At 37.4% G+C, this 20,810-nt stretch overlaps 1 protein-coding gene across 8 annotated transcripts in view; it reads right to left on the bottom strand.

Moving 5' to 3' along the window:
• cdkl5.L (cyclin dependent kinase like 5 L homeolog) overlaps positions 1 to 20,810 on the bottom strand; it is a 185,524-nt gene that overhangs the window by 98,148 nt on the left and 66,566 nt on the right. For all 8 annotated transcript variants that reach the window (XR_005965302.1, XM_041581757.1, XM_041581756.1 and 5 more), the window contains exons 3-4: positions 10,861 to 11,054; positions 8,297 to 8,331 (exon numbers count right to left, since the gene is read on the bottom strand). Coding sequence is in view for 7 of the 8 variants with exons in the window: in XM_041581757.1 (XP_041437691.1) it covers positions 8,297 to 8,331; positions 10,861 to 10,924 (99 nt within the window). In the remaining variant the exon portion in view is untranslated. The remainder of the gene's footprint in view (positions 1 to 8,296; positions 8,332 to 10,860; positions 11,055 to 20,810) is intronic.

Below are 20,810 nucleotides of genomic sequence, written 5' to 3'. Positions count from 1 at the left end.
TTAATTATATCTTAGTTGGGACCAAGTACAAGGGACTGTTTTATTATTAGAGAAAAAAGGAAATCATTTTTAAAACTCTGGATTATTTAGATAAAACAGAGTCTATGTAAGATGGCCTTTCCATAATTCAGAGCTTTCTGGATAATGGGTTTTTGGAAAATGGACCCCATACCTGTATTTTGGTGTATAAAATAGAGATGAAGGTGAAAAGTTAGAGGAAAGCAGGTTTGTTGATTGCAAAACAGCGTGATACTAAAATGATAATAAATAATAACAGTAATCAATAATAATATACCAATGATAATAGAATAAGAACAGAAAGAGATGATAGTGATGTATCCATGTTCTTTACTTGGTGTGATTAGAAGTAATTAATATATACTGTATAAATAGAATACATGTTGGAAATCCTGGAGTTTACATTTAGACACATTGAAATGTGCTGTGTGACATTTCCACTGAGAGATTTAGAGATTTTCACTTTGACTGGTACAATTCTGTGCCTTCCTATTTAGATACTTAGCCCCATAAATGGAAAGGTTACATTTGCATGGAACACATAAAATGTCTGGGAAATTCAGAGAAAAACAAATGAAATGCTCTTAACCTAACGTTTGCTCCATACTAATAGCTCTATTAATGGCACTAGCGAATATAACCAGATGTAAAATGTATAACGACAGGAAGAGAGAACAATAGAAAGGTCAAAGTGGCATATTCAGGGCAGTGATTTCATATATCTTTGTTGTTAAATCTATTAGTATTTGTTCTATGGCCAGGAGTACAGTATATACAGAAAACAGCTTCCATGTTTGGCACATGCAAAAATAAAGAGCAGGGATAAGTTTCACTGCATCGTAAACCAGAACATTTCCATGTCTTAACCACAGTCTTATTCAATGTGCTGCCAATATCATTAGTGGAAATATGAAATAAGGTTTGCTGTGCAAGTTTGGATTTGTCTGTACAGTATATAGCATCATCTCATGGCAGCGATTGGTTGCTGCTGAACCATATGACCATTTTTTTATTGAAAAGCCACTCCCTATTAGAATGCAATAAGCTATTTTAACAGTTCTCAAACTATCTTAATTTACTTTAAAAGGGTTGTTTGCCTTTACATGAACTTCTAGTATGATGTAGAGGGAGATATTCTGAGACAATTTGCAATTGGTTTACACTTTTTGTGGTTTTGGAGGTATTTAGATCTTTATTCCGCATCTCTCCAGTTTGCAATTTCAGTGATCCTGTTCAAATTACCCTTGCAACCCATGCATTGATCTGAATAAGAAACGTTTAGCAAAATTAAGTTACAATTGCACTTTTCCTGGATGGCAAGATGGCATCTATCAAATCTGAGAATCCATCAGCCTTTGCAAATTGCTTGTCAGAGATCATCTCAAGAGAGGCATCTCAATTCACAAGCTTCTGCTGTTAGTGAATACTCAACCATGAAGGAAAACTCATGCCTGAACATGCACAGATATTTATGTTTTCTAATCAGAAAGTGTCTCGATATTCTGATGAAACATTCCCAGACAATAATGATATTGTGCTCATTATTATGCTTCTGACTGACCATAAAATTGCGAAATTGTATAGAAATCTCATCCTTAGGCCGTCTCTATTAATGTGACTAATAGATTCCTTGACCTAAGGTCCTGTGTCTTTATGTGGAACCTAAACTTCTTGGAATGTGTTTTTGTTGAACATTGTTTTTATATGCACCCTAGTGATGTGCAGGTCGGGTGGGTTTTGGGTCGACCTCAGCACTTCCTTACACTGCCGGCTCCCTGCTTCTATTTTTTTAGGGGTGCGCTTGCCCCGACCCTTTTGTAACGTCATCGGCTGGGCAGGCATATAAATAGATGGAAGAAGGGTGCGGGTAGGCTCGGGCTCAGGCTCGAGCCAAGTATTCGTTGCAGAAAAAAAATAAGAGAAGGTGTAGTGCCAAACAGAGCTGTCTGTAGGCTGCAAGTCCACATAGGGGCAAATTTAATAAAGGGTGAAGTGACTAATGCTGGTGTAAATTCGATATCGAAGGAGATAGACTGCAGTGATACTTCGCACTCTAACGCCAGGCGAATTTTTGCTCTGGCGAATGGACATAACTACACAAATTCACTAAGATGCGGATTTTACTGAACGTTACCTCTTGCGGCAGACTTGCCTTCGCCACCTCAGACCAGGCGAAGTGCAATAAAGTAGATAGGAGTTCATCAAAAAAACTTTGAACCTTTTTGTAGGTCAAAAAAACGCTGGCGACTTTTCAGTTTTTTAGGGTGATAGGCTGCAAAAGATTGTGAATTTTGGTTTCGCAATAACGAAAAGATCTTTACACCTATGGCCAGCTTTAGACAAGTTGTTGACAGAGATCTACTGATCACCAGCTAAAGGTCTACTGGTCGATCCAGATCCAAATTACAGAAAGAACTATTATCCGGAAAACCCCATTCGAGCATTCTGGATAATATATCCCATACCTGCATATGGCAGATTCTGTATAAATATCAAACAAAGGCTAATACATTTCCATTAACTAAGTAATACATAAAAGCTGGTCACAACATAACATGTAAAAGGAAAATACATATGGGCATTTTTGCCAATGATTGCCCCTTACAGGCAGAATATTATTTGAGGCTAAATTACTGTGTGCCCAGAACATTTCCATCCACCCCTCATTTTATATGCATGTTTGTATGAATGGGTGTTAGTTTATTACTCAAATTAAGCACTGTCCCTATACCTCCATAAAAATAATGTAAAATATTTATAATGTGCATTTGTTATAATGACATTGCTTAGACTATTGCCACACCAGACTATTTCTGGCTTAATTAGCCCCTATGCTTTCCTCAGGCTACCCTTGTGACTTCACTCAGATTCAAGGACATATAAAGCGATTCTTATAGTCCGTTCAATTCAGCATAATGGTATATTTTAGATTTAGAGGGAGACCATCAGCTGTTGTCTTCCATGTTTGTTTTTAGGAAACTATCCCACTGCAGCCAAATGTTGTGAACTTTACTATCAGTTCTAGTTAATATATAATATATTCTTTTTTGATTTCATGTATTATACAGTATTGAGAATGTTCTGATTTCTGGCTGTTAATGTTCTCCTAGGTAATGGAATGTGTATGAGAGCTTTTTGTTTAAATTTCTAGTGCTCTTAAAGGTATGATTGGAGCAATGATGCCATTGTTTCCAGGGTGTTGTCTTGCAATGAATTAGCAAGATATGGCTTTCGTACAGAGAATACCCTGCAGATGATGAGAATTGACATTATTTTCAACAAGTATCCAATTTTTGTATTATACAAGTACATGCCAGTTTGCAGCTTGAAGTATGATGGCTTTATAGAAGTTTTGAAAATTAGGACAGGCCATTGAGGCCAAGCTTCCTTATTTTCTGTTTTATATATTCCATTTTTGAATTCCCATTTTTGGTATTTTATTTTGCCAATAAAGTTCATTACCAGCTGTTTGAGAAAGAATGTTTTAAAATGTAGATAGATATAACCTGAAGCTTCTATAGGATTTAAGGAAGGATTAACATTTTGCCTATGTTTATAGGCGGCAAAGGTAGTTATCCAGTGCCTGAGTTTCTTTCTGAGTTGAGCAAGGTTCATTCCTAGATATTTAACATGAGAATCTTGCCAGTCCAGTGTATATTGCTTTTACGTGGCATAGAGTATGCTGTTCTATTGCAACTACAGGCTATCTTTATTATACTGATTTACCGCTTTGTAGCTGGGCAAGTTGCATTAGTAGGTTGGTCTCATCTGTTCTTTTTTTTGTGTGTGTGCTGCTCTGCTTATTATCCAACCTCTTATAACTGCCTTATGGACACAACATGTGTTAAGTGGGTCGATTTCTTGCGTACCATTTAACGGAAAGTAGTCTTTTAAAGGAATTGTTCAGTGTAAAAATAAAAACTGTGTAAATAGATAGGCTGAGCAAAATAAAAAAATGTTTCTAATATAGTTAGTTACCCAAAAATGTAATGTATAAAGGCTGGAGTGACTGGATGTCTACTTCCTGCATTTCAACTCTCTTCACTTTCACTGATTGGTTACCAGGCAGTAACCAATTAGTGACTTGAGGGGGCCCCATGGGTCATAACTGTTGCTTTTGAATCTGAGCTGAATGCTGAGGATCAATTGCAAACTCACTGAACAGTTATGTCCCATGTGGCCCCCCTTAAAGTCGCTGACTAACTCAGAGTTAGAGAGCTGAAAAGCAGGAAGTAGTGTTCTGGCTATTATGTTATACATCCAATCACTCCAGCCTTAATACATTACATTTTTGCCTGACTATATTAGAAACTTTTTTAATTTTGCACAGACTAACTATTAATCCAATTTTTATTTTTACACTAATCTTTACCTTTTATGTACTATTACTGGATCTACAATAAGTATGTTGTATAGTCACCACTAAAGTCTTACCATGAAACTGATGCTGCTCCTTAATGTTGTTGGAAATTGAAGCATTGTCTGACCTGGCTCTTTGTCTTGTGATTGTGCTGTGTCAGCAGTGTATAGGGGTCAGTTAAAAACAAAATCTATTCATGTGTCTATGGGGGACGATTTACTAACAATCGAATTTCTATTTTTTCCACGAATCTCTAAGTGTGGTTTTCCTATTTTTCTTAAAAGCTGGAAAAATTCAAGATTTATTGTGTAATAAATACGAAAAACTCTGATATAAAAATTTGCCAGGTAAATGTTGTCGAGGTCCTATAGAAGTCAATCGGAGCTGCATGGATCCTGTTAGAGGTCTTCGGATGTTTTTGAGCTAGGAATTGTCTGAAAATTTCAGAGGTTTTTTTTTTCAGCACTTCTTTTAATTCGTGCTTTTGGAACTTTTAATAAATTTCATGACAATCATGGTTTTATAAAAAGTGAATTTAGTTGTGGTTTCAAAAACCTCTAAGACCACTAAAATGAGACTGTTGATACATAGGCCTCCAAGTCTGTGGTTTGTTTGGATCTTGGATCTAATCTATCTAAATGTTAAGGTATCTCTTTAATGTAGTTCCTTTTTGTCTAAGATTTGCTTAATAAAGTAAACTTGATTGCAGTTTGGAGCATATTACTTGACCAAGGGATACAGTTCCTGGTTAATAGTGCATGATATTACTAAAGAACACCCTCTCGGGTCTGCCAGTCGCCATACACAATTTATGTGTAATTTGTTATTAACCACAAATGCAACTCCTCCCTGTTGTGGTTGCAGATGAACAAGCTATTGTTTCATATTTAGAGTAGTGGGGCCAGAGTTTTGAAAGGGAGTCTCTTTAACTCATACCATATCTGATTGATGTTATGTTCTAAATTCCGTCAATGCAAGGGTTTTCTTTTTTTTTTTTAGGGATATTCAACCCCTTTACATTTAATGATAAAATATTTGATGGGGTTTAGAAAGTTTGCCTCTGGCTCCTCGCAGAGAAGTATATGTACAGCGGTTACAAGCATGTACTATATAATAACTTCTATGCATTGCATTTTAGGTGTGAGTCACTATGCTGAGAACAAAGAAAGATGGGAAAATAAATTAGCAAAGCATAGTTTAATTAACATCAAACAGTCCAAAAAGTTTAAAACCTTTTACCCAATTAAAGGGGTGGTTCACCTTTCAGTTAACTTATAGTATGTTCTAGAATGGCTACTTTTCAATGGGTCTTCATTGTTTATTTTTTATCGTTTTTTTTATTATTTGCCTGTTTATTCTGACTCTTTCTAGGTTTTAAACGGGGGTCACATCTAAAAACAAATGTTCTATAAAGCTACAAATGTGTTGTTATTGCTACTTTTTATTACTCATCTTTCTATTCAGGCCTCTCCAATTCATATTCCAGTCTCTTAGTAAAACAAAGGCATGGTTGCTAGGGCAATTTGGACCCTATTAATCACACAGCTGAAATTGCAAACAAATATACAGACAAATTCAGGTGTTGATTTTTGCATGTTGTGACTAGTCCAACGTAAAGTGATCTTTGCTTTGTTATATTTGTATGAATAGTATGGTGGTGGAAGTTTTCTTCTTCCTCTGTGTTCTTAGTAGATTGTTTAATATGGTAAAAATGGGCATGTAGTATAGCATCTCTGGGGGTGCTTTTTTGGGGTCCCTTTGCCTTTGGGTAGTCTATAATTTCTATGAATCGTCAACTGATCTGTTGGGGTCTTAGAAAGGAATTCCAAGATAACAGTTTGTGTGAATTAATTGAATTGCTTTGTTTGGATCTCCTGATATTCCCCTGTAGGACTCACTGTGTGTGTCAGTCAGGCTGTTAAGTGCACTCAGACATAGTAAAATGATCAGTAGTTTATTAGGTATATAAGGATACAACCTTGCACGGTTCATATCTTACAGACACTTAGGGGCCCATTTACTTAGCTCGAGTGAAGGAATAGAAGAAAAAAAACTTCGAATTAGCTACTTCGACCATCGAATTGGCTACTTCGACCTTCGAATCAAATGATTCGAACTATAAATCATTTGACTATTCGACCATTCGATAGTCGAAGTACTGTCTCTTTAAAAAAAAACTTCGACCCCCTTCTTCGACACCTAAAACCGACCGCAGTGCAAAGTTAGCCTATGGGGAAGGCCCCATAGGCTATCTAATGTTTTTTTGATCGAAGGAAAATTGTTCGATCGATGGATTAAAATCCTTCGAACAAACGATTTTTCATTCGATCGAACTATTTGCGCTAAATCCTTCGACTTCGATATTCCAAGTCGAAGGATTTAACTTCGATGGTCGAATATCGAGGGTTAATTAACCCTCGATATTCGACCCTATGTAAATCTGCCCCTTGGTCAGCCTATGATTAAGTGTCTGTAAGATACGAAATGTGTAAGGCTCTATCCTTATGTACCTAATAAACTACTGATCATTTTACTATGTCTGTCTGGAGGATTGGTCTTTGAAGTGCCTGCTCAACACTGTTATCTGATACCTCAGCTGAAGGTTCAGGGTGGTGCACCCGGACCCATCCCTATATTTGATGAGTTTTATTTTTTTTGAGACCAGAGACCTCTAATTTATTGGCTTGTGATCATTATTTCTTTTGTAAAGTGCACTCACCAGCGCAGACATTTTACTTTGGTGCAGTCTCCAAACTCCTGTATATCTGCTCTGATGTCCTCAAAAGCTTGATTTCTGTCTGTATTTATGCCTGTCCTTAATCGTGTCAATAGAGCCTTTGAAGCAATAGTTTTAATGCGACTACTGTACTTATCTATGTGATGTTCTCTGTCAGGATTGACATGCAGAGGTGAGGAACTTGCAGAAGAACATGAGGAGCCACTAACACCTTGGATTTTTTTCTGGATCAGCCCTTCTGAGCTGAGATCAATAGAAGGCAGTAAGCTGGAGTGGGGACGTTGTCTCATCTTCCCTTTTGATTTTATGGCTTTTTTTTACTTTTTTACTTTTTAATTCTAAATTACACCGTTTACATTGCAAATAATTTACTCTACCATTTAAAATTTTATTCTTGAACCAACAAATGTATTTTTTAGCTGTAATATTGGTTTAAAGGCAGCCATCTCAGTGCATTGCATCTGATTCTGAGCTTCGAGAAGGGAGCAGGCACTTCAGGATGGATCTGCTTTGAGACAGCTATTGTTTCTCCCCTTCTCATTGCATTTCACCACAACCCAACTCGTGCTCCATAGTGGTAGACATAAGAATAGCACCCAAGCAGGGAGCACTTTTAGCAATGCAAACAAATCCTTCAGCAGAGGTGTCAGGTAGCTGCTGTCTGGTTAGCTGCCCATTGTTCTGTTGATAGGGGGTGATATCACTCCAACTTGCAGTGTAGCAGTAAAGAACGACTGAAGTTTATCAGAGCACAAGTCACATGACTGGTGCCACCTGGGAAATGGACATCATGTCTAGCCCCATGCCAGATTTCAAAATTAAATATAAAAATATATATTTCCACTTTTAAAAAACGGATTTCACTGCAAAATTCTGCTGGAATAGCACTATTAACTGATGTGTAGAGAAAACATGTTTTCCCACAACAGTATCCCTTTAAGACAGCAGTATCCCAGAGCACACTGGACTTTATTCACATACGACAAAGGCTCCTTCCTCAAAAAAATAATAAATTTGCCAATTGTGTCTCTGCTTGCACCCAGTCACTAAATACCGGTGACAGATACAACCCCACAGAAGCAATAAATAACAGAAGCAATAAAATCGCTCAGAATAAATTGCTCTGAATAAAAATGGAGGACCACGTAAAGTAATTCTGTGATGAAAATTGTTGCTCTTACCTTGTGTCGACATTTAAGCACCACTCCATACGCTCCTAAGGAGAATTACAGTGATGGATATGGTTAGTATTGTGCATTTCAGAAAGAAAACAAAGTACTCCCATGCATAAATACACAATTATACATACTTATAGCAACCTCACTGTAGGATTGGTAATTATAGATGTTTTCAACCACTTCTACTATTGTGTGGCACATATAATTTACAGTTAAAATACAGTATAAGGGAAAAATACATCATCAGAAATCTAATCAAAGCAGAGTAAATGTAAAAAGAACCAAGGCTCTAACAGTAGTTTTTCCATGTTCGCTATTTTCTAGCAGCATACAACACAATCAGTCTTCAGCAGTCTAAGGGAATCATTTAAAACCTTGGAGATAGTGACATTATTTTTTGTGGATGATTGATACAAACACCAACATTTTTTCCCCTAGATTTTTCAGTGGGTGCAGCATTAATATATAGTGAATAAAGTACCCCCTCTTGTAAAATATAAGGATATTATAAGTTACCGAGGAGTTTCATGACCATATAAAAACACGAGGCCGAAGGCCGAGTGTTTTTATACAGGTCATGGAACTCCGAGGTAACTTCTAATATCCTCATATTTTGCAACTGGGGTACTTTATTTATTATAATACACAAATTTCAGTGAGTCATGTGACAGAAATGACATCAGAACTCACCGTTTATAACTGATGACATCAGAACTCACCGTTTATAAGGATATAATTTACAGGATATTCATGACTTTTGTGTATTATATATATATATATAGGTCAGTTAATGCACTTGTACTGTTGTTGTTGTACTGTTAAAAGCACAGAATAATTGGAAATCATCTGCGATATGTCTGACAGCTGGCTTAATGACAAAAGGGGAAAGGCCGAACAAGGGTGATCCATGGTAATAACATTGAATTTAGGTGAATGCACAGATAACACTAATCTAAATAAGATACAGGTATGGGACCTGTTATTCAGAACCTGGGGTTTTCCGGATAATGGATCTTTCTGTAATTTGGATCATCATCAGTGACAGGTGAATAAATTTGCCTGGCGCGAATTCGCAACGAATTACCGCGGTTCACTGCCGGCCAATAAATTAGCAAAACTCCTGTGAAAATTCGCCCGCGTCCAAAAAAAAGTGGACGCGTGTCTGAAAAGTCCCTCGCGGCAAATTGACTCAAAGTCAACACTAGTCGGGACGCACATTGACTTTAACACATTTTTCGCCGTTTTGAGAATTTCACAGGAAATTTGCAAATAGCCGCCTCTGGTAACTTTAAGAGCCAAATTTCCGTTTTTTAAAACAGAAATTCGGTTCCTTTAGTGCAGCGAGCGCAATAGCGCTCACTGCAGTAGCAATTCAATGCTACAAGTTAGAAGCGCGGAGCAGGAGGGGGGCTGCTGCCGCCTGAAACGCGCCTGTCCTTAAGTCTACTAGAAAATCATGTAAACATTAAACAAACCCAATAGACTGTTTTTGCTTCCAATAAATATTAATGATATCTTAGTTTGGATCAAGTACAAGCTACTGTTTTATTATTACAGAGAAAAAGGAAATAATTTTATAAAATTTGGATTATTTGGATAAAATGGAGTCTATGGGAGACAGCCTTTCCGTAATTCAGAGCTTTCTGGATAACGGGTTTCCAGATATGGGTCCTGTTCCTGTACATTATTTCCCATCTGTGGGAATTCAGTATATAATAAATATAGTATAATAAAAGAACGGTTCTGGGAACATTCTTATGGGTTTTAATGTTAGGTCCATAAAGATTTGCTGTCGGTGGACACAAGCCAGTGTCTTTAAATTTTCAGAATAAAGTCAGAAATTTGATTTCATGTATATTACCATGGGATCAAATATCTTGGTATATACATATCATTATGGTATTACAATCATGACAGGGATAAACATGTTTAAAGCTGTTAAAATAAATCCACAAAATAAATAAATAAACTGTATTTTTGTAACTATTGGCAGGATACAATAAATCGAAGCATAGTGCATCTGTTTGCATCCCCAGTGATAACACAGCATGATGTGCATGTTCTGTATTCAGAGGAATCACAAAATTTTGGTATTTTGCTTATAAACAGTTGGGTAGGGAACGAAAAACTTAATAGATTCAAGCACCAGGTGCAATATGACTGGTGTAAAAAGAATCCAAATATGTTGATTCTTATTATTTTGCCTTCCTCTTAGCTGGTATGGTTGTGTATGCATTGTATACTGTATGTTTATTTTAACATACCATCTGTTTACAAAGAGTTTCATAGAAAGAGCTAAGTACATATGCAGCACTTGAAATCGTAAATATTGGCTAGAACAATAGCTGCCTTAAATTATGTTCTATATTTATGAACAGAAATCAAAATCCCCATACAGGCCAATAGAAATAAATGACTTTATCATTGTTGTGTCTGCATTTCAAGAGCCAAGTAATCTTCCTGAATGGTTTTTTTCGTAAAGTGAAATAAAACTCAAGTACCTGGAGAAATCCCTCATACAATCACCCACCCACCCTAGAGTCATGGTAAATCTAGAGTAAACTTACCTTCACCTACAACCCCAAGGACCTCAAATTTATTCATCACATTACCAAGATTGGGAATCTTCATGAAGACAAACCCTCCTTGTGTTGAGAGCCACAGAACATGGCAGAAGGGAAGGCAGGTGCAGAACGTCTTTACATGTGACTGGGCTTGAATCCCTTCATGAGAAACTGTATTTCAGGGTGTAGCGTGTTATCTAGAGATAGAAAAAGGAGTTTATATTGTATTGTTTGATATTAAAATAGGTTATGGAATGGATGAAGCAAGAACAGAACACAAAATAATCAAAATTAAAGTGCATTAGGGTAATGTCACAATGGGTATTTTTAAGCACTTTCAGCTTCTAGAATTGCCCCAACAAACGTAAACTTTAATTGCTTAAAAGTGCATCTGCAAGGCAATTAAATTTTTTTTTAAAGTACCCCCTGTGGTATTACCCATTACCCAAGTCATGTATGTAAACATGTAGGTTTAATATAAAGCACAAACACAGCAAAAGCTTTAAGGCAACACTTGCTGGCTTGATCTACATTGCTATACAGGTATAGTATCCATTATCCGGAAACCAGTTATCCAGAAAGCTCCAAATTAAGGGAAGTCCGTCTCCCATAGACTCCATTTTAACGAAATATTAATCATTTTAAAACATGTTTCCTTTTTCTCTGCAATAACAAAACATGGCATTCTACTTGATCCCAATTAAGATATTATTAATCTTTATTGATAGAAAAACAACCGTACTGGATTTATTTAATGTTTAAATGATTTTAGTAGACTTAAAGGGGACCCTTGATCCAAAAAAAATATTCAAAATCCTATGTTATCACATTAATCAAGCAAAATGAACTTTAATTACACTATATCAATTATTTGAATCTTGTTTCCTGCAGTCTGGGAATTCATAATTTAAGCAAGCAGGCAGGAGCCATTTTGTGGACACTGTTATTAAGACAAGCCTTGCATCATCCCAGAATCTTGTTTGTGCAACAGAATGGGGGACCTGATGCCCACCCCATGCCCTGGCTACATAATTAACGGTGAAGAGAACTGGGGGAATGTGGGGAGAGCAGTGACATCTATGAAGTGCTGAATGGAAAGTGAAAGTAATTGTCTGCCCTGTCTCTTTGCCTAAGGCATAGAGGAGGGACAGACAATATTTGATTTACAGTTGAGATTTTTAAATGAGCTTACAACGGCTATGAATGCTTTAATAAAAAATAGAAATTGGATTTGATGTTTAATTTGAAAAGGACATTTATTATACAGATTTTTGTGTCTGGGTGACAGGTCCACTTTAAGGTATGACGTTCTAAATTGGAGAAAGACCCCTTATCTGGAAAACCTCAGGTCCCAAGCATTCTGAATAACAGGTCCCATACCTGTACAATTTTGTGCAGCTACTGATGGTGCTGTTTTGAAATTTAAAAATTTTTTGTTGACCATACACAGTATGACTATATGCCGCGCTACCTCATCTTTACTTTGTGCAGAGCCACATTGGATAATGCAAAAACGCCCTGGATCATTTGGAAGGTCCAGACAGAAAATCCAGTCTGCCAGTGTAATTGCAGATGTAGGAGGTAATCCACTAAACTAAATATAACAATGATTTCCAAGTCATCCACTGAGCTCTTACATGTGGCCTTGGATCAACAAGCTTCTCACCTGCATTATATACAAAGCTCCCCTACTACCCCATGATGCCTCATAGCTACTGCTTCCACATAGACCCTAGAAATTAAGCAGGATTTTAAGAATTGCAAATTAAGGGACATATTTATAAAACAAGTTATTTACTGTCTATGACAGTCTCTTCACAAATTTACTAGAATTGTTCATCTCAAACACTTCGTCAGACTTTTTCTATATAAATTTTGGTGTAACTTTGTACTTACTTTAAAATATAACCCACACAGAGCCATTACTTAAAATAAAATAGGAATATTTTACACCAAATATAATTTTTTTGGGGGTGCAGATTTAAAATATGTCATAATATAAATATGAGCCAGGCATTTTTTAAATATGCAACATATTGACACTTTAAAGTGGACCTGTCACCCAGACATAAAAAGCTGTATAATAAAAGTCCTTTTCAAATTAAACATGAAATCCAAATTCTTTTTTTTATTAAAGCATTCATAGCTTTTGTAAACTCGTTTAAAAATCTCAGCTGTCAATCAAATATTGCCTGCCCCTCCTCTATGCCTAGGCATAGAGGCGGGGCAAGCAATTACTTTCACTTTCCATTCAGCACTTCCTAGATGTCACTGCTTTCCCCATATTCCCCCAGTTCTCTTAAACATTTGATTGTGCAGCCAGGGCATGGGGATGGACATCAGGTCCCCCATTCTGGTGCACAAACAAGATTATGAGATGATACAAGGCTTGTCTTTATAACAGTGTCCGCAAAATGGCTCCTGCCTGCTTGCTATAATTATGAGTTCCCACACTGATGGAAACAAGTTTTAAATAATATATACAATGTAATTAAAGTTCATTTTGCTTGACTGACATGATAAAATAGGATTTGGAATACTTTTTTTGGGTGACGGGTCCACTTTAAAGAAGTTGATAATGACTTTGGGTTAAATGGTTTTCACAAATCTGCCTATGGGAGACGGCCTTTTTGTAATTCAGAGCTTATTGGATAAAGGGTTTCTGCATTACTTATTTAATACCTATAGTAGAAACCTTTCTATTATCACTTAAAGGGGTTGTTCACCTTTGTGTTAACTTTTAGTATGATGCAGAGAGTGATATTCTGAGACACTTTGCAACTGGTTTTAATTTTTTGTTATTTGTGGTTTTTGAATTATTTAGCTTTTTATTCAGCAGCTCTCCAGTTTGCAATTTCAACAATATGATTGCTTGAGTCCAAGTTACCCTAGGAACCATGCATTGATTTAAACAAGCGACTGGAATATGAATAGGAGACGGCCTGAACAGAAAGATGAGTAATAAAAAGTAGCAATGTGTACAGCAAAGAGAAAGGGCTATCAAGCACTACGCATTTTGAACCTCCAAGGTACTTAACCATGATTAAGTACGAAACACGTAGGGCCTATGGAGATGTATTTATACTTTTAATTATGATCAATAAAGACTTGTTTTTTTAACTTATACTTTTGGCCCTGTGGATAGCCCTTTCTCTTTCCTGTACACATCCGTTTGCTGCTCCTTAAAGCTGGGGGTCTGGGGCTGGTGTACCTGGACCACATGATCAACCCGGTGAGCTATTTACTTTATCATTCTAGAGCACCAACCGATCTCTCTGTTTTGTAATAAAAAGTAGCAATAACAATAAATTTGCAGCCTTACATAAGGTCAGTGACCTCCATTTGAAAAGTTGCTTAGAATTGGTCATTCTATAACAATAAGTGGGGCTCATTTACTGTAGAAACACTGTATCAACAATTTGGGGGGGAATCCTCCCTTCATCCTGATGAAGGGAGAGTTTCCCCCCAGAAACGTTGATATACTTTTGGTAGCAACATAAAAGGGGTAAGCTCCCCGACTGCAAACTATTGGGTGTGTGCAGATCCGTTTGAATACGTTTGATGTTGCTAAGGGACCCGGTCCGGGTCAATGGAGGTCCAGCACCAGTGAACAACAGGTGTGCGGTTGAATTATTACATGAATCCAAAATTGCTGCAGGGCAGTAACCCATAGTATTGTTTTTTTTTCAGTCAGCTGCAGGGTGAACACTGAAAGCAAACATCTGATTGGTCGCTATGGATTACTGCCCATAAGTTAACTTAAAGGTGAACCAACCCTTTAAAGTATGCAAAACTCAGCTCACCTACCTCCACAATGTCCCTACACTCTGCTACCAGCCCTAACCCTACTATAACTGTGTTGCATTGTCAAATACACTCCAGCTACAGACAATAGATTCTCTCAACACCTCCAAGCACTCCCACCTGTATAAGAATTGTTATGGGACACACCCTGGAATCTCCAGTAGCAACACAGAACCACCACTTTTCCCCAACAGTCTTATATGTCATTTGTTCTCATTCCCAAACCTTTAGGCTGTAAGCTTTTGCAAAATAATATTGTGAAGGGCTGTGTAATTATAATACAGGCATGAGATCCCTTATCCCTTATATAGATATGTTTTTATCCACAAAGCTCTGAATTAGAAAACTCTGAATTACAGCATACAGCCTGTTTTAAGCAAATAATTCTAATTTTTAAAAATGATTTCCTTTTTCGCCGTAGTAATAAAACAGTACAGGGTCTGTTATGCTCGGGACTGGGGGTTTTACAGACAACAGATCTTTCCGTTTTTTGGATCTTCATGTAAACATTATATAAACATAATAGGCTAGTTTTGCTTCCAATAAGGATTAATTATATCTTAGTTGGAAGTACAAGGTACTGTTTTATTACAGTGAAAAGGGTAATCATTTTTAAAAATTTGGATTATTTGGATAAAATGGAGTCTATGGGAGATGACCTTTCTATAATTTAGAGCTTTCTGGATAACGGGTTCCGTATAATGGATCCCATACTTGTCCCTTGTGCTTGATCCTAACTAAGATATAATTAATCCTTATTGGAAGGAAAAACAATCCTATTTTATTTCATTTTTAGTAGAAATGTTCTAAGATTCAAATGAAGAAGAAAAAAAAACTCTTATCAAGAAAACCCCAGATGCAAAGAATTCTAAATAACAGAAACCATACCTTTATAAATGTATTCCTTTCACATGAGACATAGAAAAGCTACCTGCTGATTATTGGAAAGATAATTGTTGCCTAAGTTAATTCATAACCCTTCTCAGGTTTTCCTTAAAGAGCATAATTTATGTGCAGAGCTACAATATTGTCTTTGACTACTTTTATGTAGTGTCATGGCACTTGCTTTGTATTTTAAGGTTCCACTGTAATAGAATGGAATTCAGCAGCATGTGATTATATTATACAGAAGGTACATTATTCTATGTATATTTTCAATCATTGTGAATGTTAGTTTAGCAATAGCTGCACAGTTATTTCTTGATATTAAGTTAAATAGTTATTTTACAAAAAGGACTGCTTACTAAACAGAACCACCAGCACTTGCTAAATATGTATAATAACCACTATACTGATGTAATATAAAGTGTCTACTTTCATCTGATAAAAACAAGTACAATTGCTTGGCTAACAGATGGCGGTGGCCATGCAAAATCTCGGCTGTTGGATTGCACAGCAGTATTTTAGAAATCATAAGCACGCCATCAGCTTACAAAACTTTATTTTCCTATTCTGATGAGCCAACAATGGCATTTCTTTACTGGCAGAAACAGAACTTTAAACACTGTTTGGTAAATGGAAATTTACAGCCAAGAGCTAAATATAATCTTGTCAAAACAGAGCAATTCTGGAACAGATAAGGTAGTAGGATATGTTTCAAAGCAGAATAAGTAACACATAAATTTATTTATGTAAAGCAAGCTTTGGGGTATACCATTGCAGTCAATGCTGGGTAGGGCACGAGGTAGGTATGCCTCTCTAAAGTGGTATTGGGCTTCTACATAGATTCTTGCACATACTCTTCACAGCTCTCAATAACAGGAGTGCCAGTGAATTTTAAAATCATATACCTGTACATTATGAATGTCTTATTTAAGGACAATAAAGGCAATTCCACTTAGTACACAGTATAGTGTACCTTAGTAGATACTGTTAAGACTAAACTACATCACGGGTAATATTCCCACCAGTTGTCCAGGCACAGTGTAAAAGGCCTCACATTGGTGTCTCCAAAGGACTGTCCTCCGCCATGAGCCTACTCTCTAAGGCAGAGATCCCCAACCAGTAGCTCAAGCGCAACATGTTGCTCACCAACCTTTTGGATGTTGCTCCCAGTGGCCTCAAAGCAGGTGCTTATTTTTGAATTCCTGGCTTGGAGGCAAGTTTTAATTGCATAAAAACCAAGTGTACTGCCAAACAGATCCTCACATAATCTGTCAGTCCACATAGGGGCTACCAAACAGCCAATCAGTGCACTTTTTGCCATTCTTTTTACATTTGAATTTGGCTCACAGGTATAAAACGTTGGGGACACCTGCTCTAAGGCTAGTGCCACATGGATGCAGATTTCAGTCTTCAGAGGCTGAGAATCCGATACTCCACTGCACATTTTTGGTAAACATTGCCTCCACTCAGGTGCAGGCAGACGTGGTGGATTTAGGAGTGAAAGTAAAAATCTTTTGTTTCAGCACCGCCGCATCTGTCTGCGCCTGAGCGCAATCAATGTTTCCAAATGCAATCAGAGCAGCAGTAGAGGAGCGGCTTTTCAGCCTGCAGAGAAAATCCACATCCGTGTGGCTCTAGTACAGTGATCCCCAACCAGTAGCTCGTGAGCAACATGTTGCTCTTTGACCCCTTGGATGTTGCTCCCAGTGGCCTCCAAGCAGGTGCTTCTTTTTAGAATTCCTGGCTTAAAGGCAAGGTTTAGTTGCATAAAAAATATGTATACTGCCTAACAGAGCCTCCTGTTTGCTGCAAGTCCACATAGGTGCTACCAATACCCAATCATAGGCCTTATTTGGAATCTGCAGGAACTTTTTGCATGCTTGTGTTGCTCTCCAACATTATTTTATACTTGAGTGTGGCCCATGGGTAAAAAAGGTTGGGGACCTCTGCTCTAGTATAAACTTTTTACACTTCTATGGACCACCTGGAGTCCTAATCCCTACTTTCCTCATCAGAGCCAGGGTCCACCCTTGCTAGATTCCATACACTCCTAAAGCTATAGTTGGGGTCATGTCTCCTTTAATCGGTCGCTTCTCCTAAATTCCCGAGGTTCTCTCTTCCTCAGACTCTGTCTTCCTACTGAGGGCTCAGGCTCCCTGGCACTAACCACCCTCCTCCACTGAGTGACTTAAAACAGATCCAAACCTGGAATCCACTCCCCATGCTACAAAACTGAATACCACATGACACCACTGGGCCAATAGAAAACCCCTGCCTCAACGGGCATGTCTAACCTAGATGTGGACTTCCCACAGAATATAGCTGACTACCTACATACCCTACATACATTTATTCATACAGGAACATTATACTTAAGAAGAAGCATACCATATTCCTTTCTAGAGGAAATCATACAGGTTGAATATCATACTACCTGTATATTTAGTTTTATTTGTACAGCTGTGTCCTTGTGTACAAACAGCCCTAAAGATACAGATCATGGTAAAAGTCTGCCCTACAATCTACCCTAGTAAATTTTTGTCAGTAAGATTTAGTACAGACTCACCTGCTGATATGGAGGAAGGAGAGGGTTGCTTGAGACACAACTGTGGACAAGTTTGATTGTTGATGAAAGAAAAGGTGAATACAATTGATGAAAAATGACTCAGGCCCATAAAAGATTAAGAGAGTCACTGAACCACAATATATAGGCTGCTGAAATCCATGATCAGGACAACTGTGCAGGCAGCATGGCTAAGTAATGGCCTTAGCAACAGAAGTGACAAGTCCCTAACAAGCTTTGTAGAGAATGCATCAGATACCTCCTGAGCACATTCCAGCCTGTCATACTACTGTGACCATTGCTTTAAAACAAGATTTACAAGCCTGGGCTGTTTTCGCATTGCCACCTGATTTGACTACTGGATGGAAGCCAGAAAGCAGCCCCCCACTGCTAAGCCAGAGCAACAAACCTCACCGCCAATTCAGAATAACTCTTTTTGTGTTTTTGTTGCACCGAAATCTCCCCTGTGCCCGCCTACACATTGTTTGGGGAAAAGAGAACAGGAAAACCTAAAAACAATTGCTGAGAGGTCTCATTCGTTTATAGCAGGGATGCCCCGCCTGCTCAGCTATAGAAACATATCCATACATGTCCCTGACTACCTATATCTATGTATCAATCAATGAATCAATCAATCTATCATCTATCTATGTTATATCTACCTTTATCATCTACAGTATAACATCTGTTTATCAGTCTACTGCTAGTATCTGTCTATCATCTTTCTCTGTCATCTATCTATCTATCAACTATCTATCATCTATCTATCGATTTATCTGTATAGCTATCTATCTATCTATCTATCTATCTATCTATCTATCTATCACTATGTATTGATCTATCAATCTATCTATCTATCTATCTATCTATCTATCTATCTATCTATCTATCTATCTATCTATCTATCTATCTATCTATCTATCTGTCTCTCTCATCTATCTATCTATCTATCTATCTATCTATCAGGGATTCCCCACCCGCTCAGCTACAGAAACATATCCATAAATGTCCCTGTCTATCTATCTATATACCTGTCAGTCTTTTAGTCCCTGTAATCTATTGCTCCATTTATCTAATATATCTATCTATCTATCTATCTATCTATCGCTCCATCTGTCTGTCTATCTATCTATCTATCTATCTATCTATCTCTCTATCGCTCCATCTATCACTCTATCTATCGCTCTATCTATCTATATCTCTATCTCTCTCTATCTGTTATCTATATCTTATCTATCTATCTATCTATCTATCTATCTAACTATCTATCGTTCTCTCTGTCTGTCTATATTTATCTATCTATCTTTCTATCTATCATTTTATCTATTGTCAGTCTATCTATATTATTTATATAATGTAGATAATGTACCATCTGTGCAATACAAAGACATTATTACTTTTGCATTTAAGGAAAAAAAGAACTCGCTTTCTTTGCGATACCCTGCTTTCATTTGTATTACCCCCTCCTCAGCAGAAACTTTACTGCGAGGCCTATGGAAACACCAGTCACTGTAATTAAAGTATGAATCAGTGCCTATGATTCATGCACCATATTCTAATTACATTGCTTTTTAAAACTACAGGTCATTGCGTATTCAAAATGTGAAGGCTTTAGTACATGTGCAAGAAAAGAATAATTACAGGAGAACCGTTCTTGTGCCATGTGACGACAACACTTTGAAAAAAGATTCTGCTGAGATGGCGGATGGATTTTTAGCAGGAAGGTAGTTATTGGGCTGGCTGTTCTTGGGACCTAGCCCAAAACCATCTTAGCAAAGCCACATTTTTATTCTTACTATTATTACACTTTTACACTTAGCCCCCAGTCAGACTAGTAAAAGCTAACTGCTGATTGGTTGATATACGGTAATGCATTGGGGAAATCTTTGCATTCCTGCATATGTTTTTTATACAGTAACATGCACATTCCAAATGTTCTTGACAGAATGGACTAAGGCACCTGTTAGAACATCTCAATATGTTGGATGGTTATCAAGATGGATGCTATCACTGCAGGAGAGTGGGAGGGTGGTTTAATAACAAGTCATGTTCATATCAACATTATAATTATATCAGTCCTTCTGACCCATAATATACTGTATCATCCATTCAGACTGGTTATTATATTATATCACTAACTTCTTTAGATTTTTGACAATAACAGGGTCCACAATTACATTTTCTCCACCAGGGTTGTTACATACACTTGCCAACCTGGAAATATCATGCATTATATCATGCATTATGTGTTCAGAACCCCAGAATAATGAATAGGCAAGTGTGCTAGCAAACTGAAGAGAACTGGTACTTGGCTTAGCAAAAGTCAGGACACACACCAACCAGTGAAGTTGGCATCCAGGCCAACGATCAGGACAGGGAGAAAACCAGGTCATGGGTCTTACAGCCATCAAGTGGAGCCAAAGTAAAGAGACACCCAGTGGAGACACCCAAGTTTCAGCAAAGCCAAAGATGAAGGAAGATAATTAACATTAAGTGAATTTTTAGAACTTAATTTCCTAAGGCCATACAACTGCCTGTGCAGCAGTATTAAAGTTGAATGGATAATTACAGCGCTGTTGTCAATGAGTGATACGTGTCTCCTTATAAAGCCTAATTGTTCTTTTGATATTAAATTATCCCTCCAAGGGCAACTTTTCCTCTTCAGTTCAACAAGTGCAAACAGCACAGGCTGAAACGCAGT

The sequence above is a fragment of the Xenopus laevis genome, chromosome 2L (genome assembly GCF_017654675.1).
Source record: "Xenopus laevis strain J_2021 chromosome 2L, Xenopus_laevis_v10.1, whole genome shotgun sequence".
In the NCBI taxonomy this organism is placed as follows: domain Eukaryota; kingdom Metazoa; phylum Chordata; class Amphibia; order Anura; family Pipidae; genus Xenopus; species Xenopus laevis.
This window is presented reverse-complemented; position numbering and strand designations above follow the sequence as displayed.